Source organism: Chaetodon trifascialis, chromosome 12, assembly GCF_039877785.1.
Source record: "Chaetodon trifascialis isolate fChaTrf1 chromosome 12, fChaTrf1.hap1, whole genome shotgun sequence".
In the NCBI taxonomy this organism is placed as follows: Eukaryota; Metazoa; Chordata; class Actinopteri; order Chaetodontiformes; family Chaetodontidae; genus Chaetodon; species Chaetodon trifascialis.
Window position 1 is genome coordinate 2,240,435 of NC_092067.1, and position 12,914 is coordinate 2,253,348.

At 45.6% G+C, this 12,914-nt stretch overlaps 1 protein-coding gene across 2 annotated transcripts in view; it reads right to left on the bottom strand.

Moving 5' to 3' along the window:
- Window positions 1–887: 887 nt before the first annotated feature.
- ccdc80 (coiled-coil domain containing 80) overlaps window positions 888–12,914 on the bottom strand; it is a 29,181-nt gene continuing 17,154 nt past the window's right edge. For both annotated transcript variants that reach the window (XM_070975887.1, XM_070975886.1), the window contains exon 10: window positions 888–1,834. In XM_070975887.1, coding sequence (XP_070831988.1) covers window positions 1,512–1,834 — 323 coding nt within the window. In that variant the 3' untranslated portion in view covers window positions 888–1,511. The remainder of the gene's footprint in view (window positions 1,835–12,914) is intronic.

Here is a 12,914-nt window from a genome sequence, read left to right on the forward strand (position 1 = left end):
AAATAACCTGGATGGTTCAGTACAACACCATGGTTCACCCGCAAAAGCTCATATCTCTCCCAAACCGGTTCACTCATGTGTCAAAACTAAATTCCTTTCTCATATAAATAGTCAGTGCCCCCAAAATGCACCATCCCTTTGGCATTGTGTAAGCACTGAAAGTCAAAATGATGTTTTGTCACTATGGCAGAGGACCATTGAAATATCCCTCATGTCCACCTCTCAGTGTTAGCCCAGTCCGTCATTGATAATGGTTACTGTACTAGTTTTTTTGTCCAGCTAACAGAATACAATTGTGTATAAAACTGGAAAACAAATAGGATTTTACTGTAAGAGTAGCCTCCAAGGGTTGGTGCTGTCAGGTAACTAAACATACTGTTTGATTGGTCATCTGAGATGTGTGAAACTCCTGCTTCGTTAGTCAAGTTCTAGTTTCACCTGACTGTCAAGTACTTTAATTAATTTATCAACTGTTCCAAGAGATTCATATATGGTGTTTATGGTATTATGTTCTTGACTAATTTCAACAATTTGACAGACTATTTTGCATGTGATGACTTATACAATGAAATGCTGCTGACATGTTTTAGAGAGAACAACCATTAGACTGAGAATCAACAATCAGTTTAGATCAACAAGATCTATTCATTTAGAAATTGTGCTAAATGTAGGCTAACTGAGCTAACTGTAGGCTACCTGTACTTAATCATTTGCAAAGATATACTGAGACATTGAGACATGTACTAAGACATTTGCAATTTGATGAAATGAATGAGAAATTCAATTCTGTTGTGAACAATTGCCAAGTAGTTTGGACGTTTGTCCATGTTATTTTGAGAATGTAGCTTAAAAGAAGAAGAGTTACACAGTGACACAGCAAGCAATTCAAAGATCATTACTGTTAGTAAACAAATGTTTATTTGTCATATAGCACAATAGAGTATAAATAAGAACACTGTGTAGCAACACAAACTTTACAAAAGAGAAATAATGTAACAGCTTCTTTTCTTAATGACTGCACCTCAAATGCAATAGATGTCCAATAAATACATATATGCCTTATTTTAGCACATTATCTACAAAATAAAGGTCTGTGCTGATAACATGAATATGGAAATTTGACCTGGAAGGCAAGTGAAGGAGACAGATAGCGTGCAAAACACTCTTTGTTTGAAGTCAGAAATGACAAATCCATAAAACACAAACTAAGAACGCAACAGATCCCTGAGCCTCCAGGCTCATCTACACATCACATATTGATTAACTGGCTCTGAATAAAGCTGCTTGCAAATTACTTGTAGCATACTATGCTATATATTTGCGTGTGTGTGGGGTAGTTGACAGCAACAGTTTTCAAGCTTTCATTAAGTGCTACAAAACATTCAAGGACCTTATTTCATGTCAGCCATCTGACTGCCTATAGGAGGATGGGTAGGAAAGATTAAAAAGGTTATGTGTGAAAGGCAGAGGGCCAGTAATGCCAAGCACCTCCTGCAAGGCAGAGGGAGAAGTTAATAACCATATCCCTGGTGATAGCTGTCTTGGTAACCATGTTCGTATCCATGCTGATGATAGCCATAGCCACCATACTCGTCCTCAGGGCAGCGCATACCCAATGACTGCTGGATGGCCATCTCCTGTCTGCGTAGCTGCATAGAGTCTACCAGGTCATAGATAATAGCCATGGACCACATGGGTGAGGGGTACCAGGACTTAACGTTGCCATCCTTTCCTACCAGTAGCATGGAGAAGTATTCTGGGCTAATCTGGAAGTAGTTCCTCATGTCCTTCACCAGGGTGGCTGACAGCCCTTCACGCTCCACAGTAGCACTCCCTGGATGGAGAAGAGGTTCAGGTTGGCAATTAAGTATTTAAGACAATTATTTTGTTTTTACAGCTAAAGTACAGCCACACTTTCCTTTGCACACATTTAGTGTATGTCAACATGCTGCGCTCAAACGCCTACAGCAGAAACCTCAACAATTTGTCAACTGACAAGAGCACTACTTTCTACAATTTTGCATAAATCAGACTCCCATTTCTTTTTTCCCAGTCAAGTTGACACCTAGTTTGTTTGTTTGTTTGTTTTTTTTTATTTTCATAGCAAAGAAAACATTAACAACTGTTGGTGGTGTTACATAGAACAGTACAGAACTTTGACAGATATTATGACATGAAATAAAGTATAAAATACATAAATAATGACACAGCATCAGGATCGTCATCATACAACCTTAAGACATTAAGTCAAGAACGGGTTGCCAGATTTTGAATCTGATTCTTTCCAAGTGCAAGACGTTACCCAGCTCTCTCAACCACATATCAAATGTCGGAGAACTTTTGGATTTCCAGGACTGTAGAATTAGCTTCCTGGCTAATAATGTAGATAGGGAAAAAGCACTAGCCTCGTGACTACTTTTCACCTCATCGGGATTGGCCACCCCAAATAATATGGTGAAAGGAGCTGGTTTGCATGGGTGTTTAAAGACCTTAGTGAAAAAATCAAATACAGAGCCCCAGAATGATTGTATCTTATGACATAATAAAAACTGGTGAGATAGTGTACCCTCTCCACACTGACACTTAATACATTGGGATGATATCTGTGGAAATATTTTCTGCAATCTGGAGGGAGAATAATTTAATCTATGTTCTAACTTGAACTGTATTAAATTGTGTCTTGCATTAATTGAGCTATCGTGGATGTTCTTAATACAATTCTCCCACATCTCATCTGAGATTTCCCTCTCCAGTTCTCTCCCCCACGCTTCTTTAAATGGAGCTGATGATGTGCTATTCACATTCTGCAAGATTCTGTAAAATTTAGATATTGCACCTCCTGTATATGGTTTAATTTGAGAGAGACTGTCCAATGCCACATGCTGAGGTTTGTGTTCATATTGTGGAATGTGAGCTCTCAAAAAATGTCTCAACTGTAGGAAACGGAAAAAATGGCTAGCTGGAAGCTGAAATGCCTGTTGTAACTGTTGAAAAGAGGCCAGGTGACCCTCAATATAAATATTTCTGAGAGTGAGGATACCTTTCTCTCTCAAGTTTGAAGACTACATCATCCAGTGCAGGTTTGAATGCATGGTTATAGCAAATAGGAGAGTCCAGGTATACTTTAGGTGCTTTCAAAGTTGTTACTACCTGCTTCCAGATCTTCATAGAATTATTAACTATCGGGTTACTGTTATATAAATGTTTCCTAATCTTTACTGGGCTATTAATAAGTGCTGGTAAAGAGGTGCCCTGACAGGAGAGGTGTTCAATTTGTAACCATGCAGGCTTCTCCTCCAGGTTATTGTCTGGTAAACACCGAAACCAGAACGAAAAAATATTCAAGTGTGCAGCTAAATAATAGAGCCTAAATTGAGGGAGGCCAAAACCTCCCTCGAGCCGGCTTTTAATAAGATGTTTTTTCAAAATCCTTGGTATTTTACCAGACCAAATATACGATGATATAATTGAATCCAGCTTTCTAAAGTACGTCTGAGGGATGCATACTGGGATAGTTTGAAATATATAGAGAAACCTTGGCAAGACCACCATTTTCATGGCGTTAATACGTCCCACCATTGATATAGGTAGGGTATTCCAAAACTGTATATTCCTCTCCAACTGAACAATTTTCTCATCCCAATTATGTCATAATAATTGGCTCAGTTTTCTGGTAACTGTAATTCCCAGACTTGTGAACTTGTCAGAAACTATTCTAAGTGAGGTTGTCTTGAGGAATACCATATCTACAGAATTTGACAGCGGCATTATTTCACTTTTCTCCCAATTTATCTTGTACCCTGAGAATGACCCAAATTTCTTTATTAATTGCAGCAGTGGAGGTATAGAGGTTTTGGGATCTGAAATAAATATAACGTCATCAGCGTATGCCGAGATCTTATGTTTAGTATCCAGATGTGTTATAGGGTGTATTTCAGGGCTAGAGCGTATGTAGGAGGCTAATGGCTCCAGAGTCATAGCAAAAATAAATGGAGATAGAGGGTCCCCCTGGCGTGTCCCCCTGTAGAACCGAAAAGGCACAGATTTATTTAGGTTTGTGACTACAGAGGCCATAGGTTCCTTATAAAGTAACTTTATCCAATTAATGAAGGAGTTGCCAAATCCAAATCTAGCTAATACTGACAGCATATATGGCCATTCGACCTGATCAAAAGCTTTTTCAGCGTCGAGAGCTATGATGATCGAGTCTTCCGTATCACGTAGAGGGCTATATAATATGTTTAAGAGTCTTCTCATGTTAAAGTATATGTTACGATTGGGGAAAAACCCTGTCTGATCTGGGTGAATGATTTTGGCGATATGACTATTAAGATGGTTGGCTAAGATTTTGCTAATTAATTTAGTTTCGAATGGAGGCAAAAACACAGGTCTATAGGAGGAGACATTTGTGGGGTCCCGATCTTTTTTCAGAAGTAGAACAATATTGCCTTGATAGAGTGAGTTAGTTAGTGAGCCCGCTTCCCTAGAGTGATTAAGCATACGCAAGATTAGAGGTGCCAGCAATGAGCTGTATGCCTTATAAAATTCTGCCCCAAACCCATCAGGCCCAGGAGCCTTTCTATTTGGGAACTGGGCCATTGCTGCTTTTACTTCTTCCAGAGTGATCTCAGCATCCAGTTCTGCTACAGCCTCATGGTCAAGTTTAGGTAAATCACACCTTTCCAGGAACTCATTAATCTCATCCTGACTGGCAGTATTGTTTGAGCTGTATAGATCACGATAAAAACCCTCAAAACATTTATTTATTCCCTGCTGATCTGTAACAATCTGTCGTTTTTTGTTCTTTATTTGGAGTATAGCCTGTGATGCCTGAGAGTGCCTAAGTTGTCTCGCCAGCAACCTGTGTGGCTTGTCCCCTAACTCAAACAGTTTTGTCTGGAATTAACCATTTGAACAGACATGTTTAGAGAGCATGGTGTTGTACTCACATTTAAGCTTGGTGATCTTACCCAAGATGTCTGTTGTAGGAGTAGCCTGATATGATTGTTCTAGTCGACGTAATTCAGACTCCATGGGCTCTATTTTCGACTCCACCGCTGACGTGGCGCAGGCTGCGCCGTCAGCACAGTGGTATTTTCGAGCGACGCAGGCAGGCGCACGGCGCATTTGGTATTTTGGTAGACCGAGGCGTACATAGGTGCGCCAGGATAGGCGTTGCGGCGCAGTAGGGGGGAGGTGTCGGCATAATGAGCCAGCGGGGTAAAAGTGCACTGAAAGCTCGCCACCTCAGACCTGGTCAACTCTGTGCGCCAGCGGCGCAAGTGGATTTTCGTAAACCGGCGGAGTCATGCGCTCACGTCACCAACACCTCACAGTCAGGTTTCCACAGTGTCTGGCATTTCACTGCGATCAATTATTAGCAACAGCCGCAATTCAATGCAACTATCTGTGTCAGCACATACAGTCAGACCTAAATTTGTATATTTTGATCTGTATCTCATCTGACCACATCGAAAGCGCGTTCGGCACGCGTAATGATCACTCACCCTGACTGAATGTACACAGGTGAAACAGGAATGTCTGGTGATCTGTGACTCAAATTGCCTGGTGACAAATGTATATGCCACTTTCCCCGGGTCGGCACATGACTCGTTCATCCTGGCGAATTCTAGCATCCCTACAGTCTTTCAGGGGGACACCCCTCTGGATGGGTGGCTGCTAGGTGATAAGGGCTATCCACTGAAAACGTGATGAAGCCATATATCACACCGTCAACAAGACGGCAGCGTGGTTTTAACGGTGTTTCCAGCAGTGCTCCGTCAGTCATCGAACGCACACTGCGATCAATAATTAGCAACAGCGACGATTCAATGCAGCTATCTGAGTCAGCACATACAGTCAGACCTAAATTTATATATTTTGATCAGCATATCATCTGACGACATCGCAAGCGTGTTCGGCATGCGTAATGGTCACTCACCCTGACTGAATGTACACAGGTGAAACAGGGATGCGAACTAATCGGTTAACGTCGCTGTGCCAACCAGAAACAGCCGTGGCATCCTACAGAGCATATATACTGCATCTATCTCAGAGCACTCAGAGACAGAGAGAGACAGACACATGAAAAAACGTAAGTGATGATCGTTGTCCGCTATTACCCACGTCATTTCATTCCAAATACAAATGTTATCATTGTAATGCTTAACGTTATCTACAAAGATGGAGTACATCATTGCTTTGAGGAGGATGAGGAGGAGGAGGAGGAGGATTTACCATCTAAGGACCTCATACTTAGACATCAGAATCAGAATCAGAAATCCTTTATTTATCCCCGAGGGTTTTTGTTGCAGTGCTCCTTACAAGAATTAGAAAAAAAATTAGAAAAGAAAGAAAATAGAGAGAACTATATACATAAAAAGCAAATATAAATATATATATATATATATATAAACAAAATATACCACAAAATATAGAACATCATATAAAACAATATATATATATACTGAGAAAAAATAAACAGTATATACAAACGGGTGTGCAAAGTAATACAAACGGATCTCAGGAGACATGAGTAACGTCAGTCTCCTGGAAACTTGCCATGCGCCTCGCCTGCGGTGTTCTTAAAGGTGAGGCGAGGAGCTGCTGTGATTGGTGAAGATTTGACTCGGCTGTGCCAAACCCACTCCACGCCTTCTCCCCTCCCTCTTTCCGAGTTGCGCCGCTGGGTGGGACTGAAATGAGAAGGAGGTGGAGATGCGCCAGCGGCGCAGCTCACAAAAATACCAAAGTCTGCGCCACCACGACCCATCGGCACAGTGGACCTGACTTTGCACCACGCCTCGTCGAAAATAGAGCCTCATGTCTTTTAAAGCTGCTACCTGATTTTTACTCTTCCATGATTTATATGAAATAATATGACCTCTCATGACTACTTTTATACTTTCCCATAAAACCGAATCATCAACATCACCCCTATCATTAGACTCAAGAAAAAATGAAATGTGTTCCTCCATACTTTTGTATAAGACTTCATCTATTAGTAGGGCAGCATCAAAACGCCAGTTTTTGCAACCTCTTGTGCTCGAGTCTACAATTTTCAAAGTTAATGATAAAGGGCTATGAACTGAAATTAATATGGGATGATAGGCGATATCAATCACTGCTGGGATAAGTTTAGAATCAAGGAAAAAATAATCGATGCGAGAATAAGACTTATGCACTGGAGAGAAGTAAGAAAACTCACTGCTAGTGGGAAACAACAACCTCCATATATCTACAATATTTAAATTTTCAAGAACTGTATTTAAAAACTGCCCTGATTTTGATTGTTGTGAAGATCTTGAAAATTTTTTATCTAGTCTTGCATCCAGAACGCAATTCATATCCCCCCCAACAATGACATTAGTTTGGTCTATATTTGGAATCGTGTTGAATACTTCTCTAAAGAATTCAGGACAGTCAAAATTTGGGCCATGTATATTCACAAAGGTCACTGAGGTGGAACAAAGACAGACAGAAACTATTAGAAATCGACCGTTGGGGTCTGCTATTGTTTTACTCTGAATAAAAGGTGTGTTTTTTCTAAACAAAATAGCCACTCACCTAGCCTTGGCTCCAAAATTAGCTTGATACATCTGACCAAGCCAATTGGCTCGTAGCACCATCTGAACAGAACGTTTGGTGTGAGTCTCTTGTAAAAAATAACATCAGGATTTAAAGATTTAAGATGAGTAAGAACCTTAGCCCTCTTCACTGGGTTGTCTAGGCCTTTTACATTCCAGCTTAGTATATTCACTGTGCCATTGTGTGAGCTGCTGCTAATATTATGTGCCATTCACAACCTGATCAATATGCTTTCTCTCTGTCAACATCTTAACATTACACGTCTGTTATGCCACCAACATAAAACATGAACAACTTAAACACCCCGAACAACTTACCCACCCACCCCGGCCGAGTCGAAAATAGAGCCCATGGAGTCTGAATTACGTCGACTAGAACAATCATATCAGGCTACTTCTACAACAGACATCTTGGGTAAGATCACCAAGCTTAAATGTGAGTACAACACCATGCTCTCTAAACATGTCTGTTCAAATGGTTAATTCCAGACAAAAACTGTTTGAGTTAGGGGACAAGCCACATAGGTTGCTGGCGAGACAACTTAGGCACTCTCAGCCCAGACTTCCCCAACTGATGCCCGTTTCAAACTTACCTAATGTACACTGGTGCGTAAGCATCGCTCCTATCACTCCCAGGCCCGCTCGAGTAACGTTAAGTCGAAAGTACATTGTAATCCCTTATGTAAAAAGAGAGAAGAAAAAGAACCGAACAAACAAGAAAATACCTAAAAAAAAAGAATAGCACATCCTATGGTCAGATATGTTTATAGTCCATGGAAAAGTCCATAATATTCGCCGATGGCCGTCTGTTTTAAGAGGAGGAGACGGGATCTTATCACGGAGGAAAACTTCTGCTTCATCTGAGTTGTTAAAGATCCTGGTAACGTCCTCCACGTTCACACGGAATCGCGCCGGGTGAAGGAATCCGTAGCGGAATCCGGAAGCTCTGCACATCTTGCGGACTTCATTAAATGCTCTGCGTTGGTTGAGAACCTCCGCTGTCAAATCTGGAAAGATGAAAAGCTTCGTCCCGTTGTGCTGAAGTGGTGATTTTTGTGCGGCGAGTTTGAGGATGAGCTCCCGCGTCTGGTAGTAGTGGAGTCTGATAATGAACGGCTGTGGGCGAGCCCCGTCCGCCGGCTTTGGACCCAGGGAGCGATGCGCCCGGTCCACGAGCACCGCTGGAAGTGTTCCGCTCCGAGCAGAGCTGGAATCAGCTTGGTGATAAACTCCACTGGTTTTCCCTTCTCTGCGCCTTCGGGGATACCGATGATTCTAATGTTCTGGCGTTTTGAACGAGATTCCAGGTCCGCTAATTTGTTCCGTTGGTCACTCAAACTTTCCTGCAGGCTTTTGCATAAATTCTCCAGTGAGGTTAACTTGTCCTCATGCTCGTTCACAGCCTCCTCCATGTCACCGACACGGTAGCCAGGGTTGTTTGCATGGCGCCCATGGTGTCTGAGATGGTCGTGAATTTGGTGTCCACGTCTTTGCTCAAAGCGGTGATGGCTGTCATGAGGTCTGCTGTTGATGGATTCGACTCCGTGCATGAGGAGGCAGCGCACGAGCTAGCTTCGGTTAGCTCGGTAGCTAATTTTCCGACAGCGTCGTCAGATCCACTGAGCTCGTCGGTCATTTTGTCATCTTTTTCCCCTCCTTTGTTGTTCTTCCTCTTCGTCATCTCTTTATGCTATACTTTAGCAAGATTAATTACTGTGGGAGATGTATGTTTTAAATAAAAGTCGAGCAGAGCCTCTCAGGAACACAGCTACTCCATAGCTCGCTGGCCACGCCCCCACTCAGACTAAGTTGACACCTAGTTTGATTAAGAGTTTTCCTGAGATACATCTGCCAGGTCATATGAAATGGCAGACATAATGCATATTTTGATTTGATTTTGATTTCCCCATCACAGCAACAACACAGATGGATATGCAGCTGTAAAGTTGCATAGAGCAGTAGTTTTCAAAGTGGGGGCCGCCAGGGGGCACTACAAGGGCCTCAGAAAATTGGAGGGAAGATACGTGACGTGGACCCGCCTTCCCGTAGGCCCACCACCCGCAGGAAGGATCAGAAGGGGCCGGTGCTATGTGATATGGGTAGCAGTCGTGGGCGGGGGCCCCGACGACCCAAACCCTGGACAACGACTCTGGCTATGGGGACATGGAATGTCACCTCACTGTGGGGGAAAGAGCCTGAGCTAGTGCGGGAGGTTGAGCGGTACCGGCTAGAGATAGTCGGGCTCACCTCCACGCACAGTCTGGGCTCTGGAACCCAACTCCTTGAGAGAGGCTGGACTCTCTTCTACTCTGGAGTTGCCCGCGGTGAGAGGCAGCGAGCTGGTGTGGGCTTGCTTATAGCCCCCCAGCTCAGCCGCCATGTGTTGGAGTTCTCCCCGCTGAGTGAGAGGGCCGCTTCCCTGCGCCTTCGGGTTGGGGATAGGTCTCTCATTGTTGTTTCGGCCTACGGGCCGAACAGTAGCGTAGAGTACCCGGCCTTCTTGGAGACCCTGGGAGGGGTACTGGAAAGTGCTCCAACCGGGGACTCCATTGTTCTGCTGGGGGACTTCAATGCTCACGTGGGCAGCGACAGTGACACCTGGAGGGGTGTGATTGGGAGGAATGGCCTCCCCGATCTGAACCCGAGTGGTGTTCTGTTATTGGATTTCTGTGCTAGTCACAGTTTGTCCATAACGAACACCATGTTCAAGCATAAGGGTGTCCATCAGTGCACGTGGCACCAGGACATCTGACCTTCGGCGGTATGTCTTGGACACTCGGGTAAAGAGAGGGGCTGAGCTGTCAACTGATCACCACCTGGTGGCGAGTTGGATTCGCTGGCAGGGGAAGAAGCGGGACAGACTTGGCAGACCCAAACGTATCGTGAGGGTCTGTTGGGAACGTCTGGCAGAACCCGCTGTCAGGGAAGTTTTCAACTCCTACCAGCTTCAACCAGATCCCGAGGGAGGTTGGAGACATTGAGTCCAAATGGACCATGTTCTCCACTTCCATTGTTGATGCAGCCGTCCGTAGCGGTGGCCATAAAGTCGGCGGTGCCTTTCGTGGCAGCAACCCCCAAACGGGTGGACATCGGAAGTAAGGGATGCCATCAAGCTGAAAAAGGAGTCCTATCGGGCCTGGCTGGCTCACAGGACTCCTGAGGCAGCTGATGGGTACCGGCAGGCCAAGCGTGCGGCAGCTCGGGCGGTTGTAGAAGCAAAAACTCGGGTCTGGGAGGAGTTTGGGGAGGCCATGGATGAGGACTACCGGTTGGCCTCGAGGAATTTCTGGCAAACCATTCGGCGCCTCAGGAGGGGGAAGCAGCTTTCTGTCAACACTGTTTACAGTGGAGGTGGGGAGCTGTTGACCTCGACTGGGGATATTGTCGGGCGGTGGAAGGAATACTTTGAGGATCTCCTCAATCCCTCTGTCATGTCTTCCGTAGAGGAAGCAGAGACTGGGGACTTGGAGGTCGATTCATTCATCACCGGGGCTGAAGTCACTGAGGCAGTTTGCAAGCTCCTTGGTGGCAAAGCACCGGGGGTGGATGAGAGCCGCCCTGAGTACCTCAAGTCTCTGGATGTTGTAGGACTGTCTTGGTTGACACGCCTCTGCAGCATCGCGTGGCAGATGGGGACAGTGCCTCTGGACTGGCAGACTGGGGTGGTGGTCCCTCTTTTTAAAAAGGGGGACCGGAGGGTGTGTTCCAGCTATCGGGGGATCACACTCCTCAGCCTCCCTGGGAACGTCTATTCCAGGGTACTGGAGAAGGGAATCCGGCTGATAGTCGAACCCCGGATTCAGGAGGAACAATGCGGTTTTCGTCCCGGCCGTGGAACACTGGACCAGCTCTATACCCTCCACAGGGTGCTTGAGGGTTCATGGGACTTTGCCCAACCAGTCCACATGTGCTTCGTGGACTTGGAGAAGGCATTCGACCGTGTCCCTCGCGTCATTCTGTGGGAGGTGCTCCGGGAGTATGGGGTTGGAGGCCCTCTGTTGAGGGCTGTACAGTCCCTGTACAACCGGAGCAGGAGCTTGGTCCACATTGCCGGCAGTAAGTCGGACCTGTTCCCGGTGCATGTTGGACTCCGGCAGGGCTGCCCTTTGTCACCGGTTCTGTTCATCATTTTTATGGACAGAATTTCTAGGCGCAGCCAGGGGCCGGAGGGGGTTCGGTTCGGGGGCCGGCAGATTTCATCTCTGCTTTTCGCAGATGATGTTGTCTTGTTGACTACCTCGAGCCAGGACCTTCAGCATGCGCTGGGGCGGTTCGCAGCCGAGTGTGAAGCAGCTGGGATGAGAGTCAGCACCTCCAAGTCCGAGGCCATGGTTCTCGACCGGAAAAAGGTGGCTTGCTCCCTTCAGGTTGGGGGAGAGTTCCTGCCTCAAGTGGAGGAGTTTAAGTATCTTGGGATCCTGTTCACGAGTAAGGGAAGGATGGAACGTGAGACTGACAGGCGGATCGGTGCAGTGGCTGCAGTAATGCAGTCGCTGTACCGGTCTGTCGTGGTGAAGAAGGAGCTGAGCCGAAAGGCGAAGCTCTCGATTTACCGGTCAATCTACGTTCCTACCCTATGGTCTTGAACTTTGGGTCATGACCGAAAGAACGAGGTCCCGGATACAAGCGGCTGAAAAGATTTTCCTCCGCAGGGTGGCGGGGCGCTCCCTTAGAGATAGGGTGAGGAGCTCTGTCACCTGGGAGGAGCTCAGAGTAGAGTCGCTGCTCCTCCGCATCAAAGAGAGTCAGCTGAGGTGGCTCGGGCATCTCTATCGGATGCTATTCCAGGCATGTCCCACCGGGAGGAGGCCCCGGGGAAGACGCAGGACACGTTGGGGTGAACGGCCTGGGAACGCATCGGGATCCCCCTGGAAGAGCTGGAGGAAGAAGTCTGGGCGTCCCTGCTCAGACTACTCCCCCCGCAACCCGGCCCCGGATAAGCAGAAGAGAATGGATGGATGGATGGATGGATGGATGGATGTTTCCTTACATATTTTGTAGCATTGTCGGTGGGTTTGCAAACGGGGTCCCCGGCCTAAAGCTAATGCTGTTTGGGGGGCCATGGAAAAGTTTGGGAACCCCTGGTATAGAGTATCCTTGTTACAGAACAAATCTGCTGGAACAGTAAGTGGGACTTTAAGCTTAGATTGTCTTTACCATATCGTGATTTAGTGATAACAAGTGGAATACAGAAACACTAGCCTGTGTAGGAGTTTTTTGTGGACTGGCTGAGATTCTGGTTTTGCATGAAGAGGGTAAATCTGGGGCAAGCAGCTGTTTAAAAATGAAACTGAAATGGCACTTTGTGGGCATGGTCTTAGTATTCAG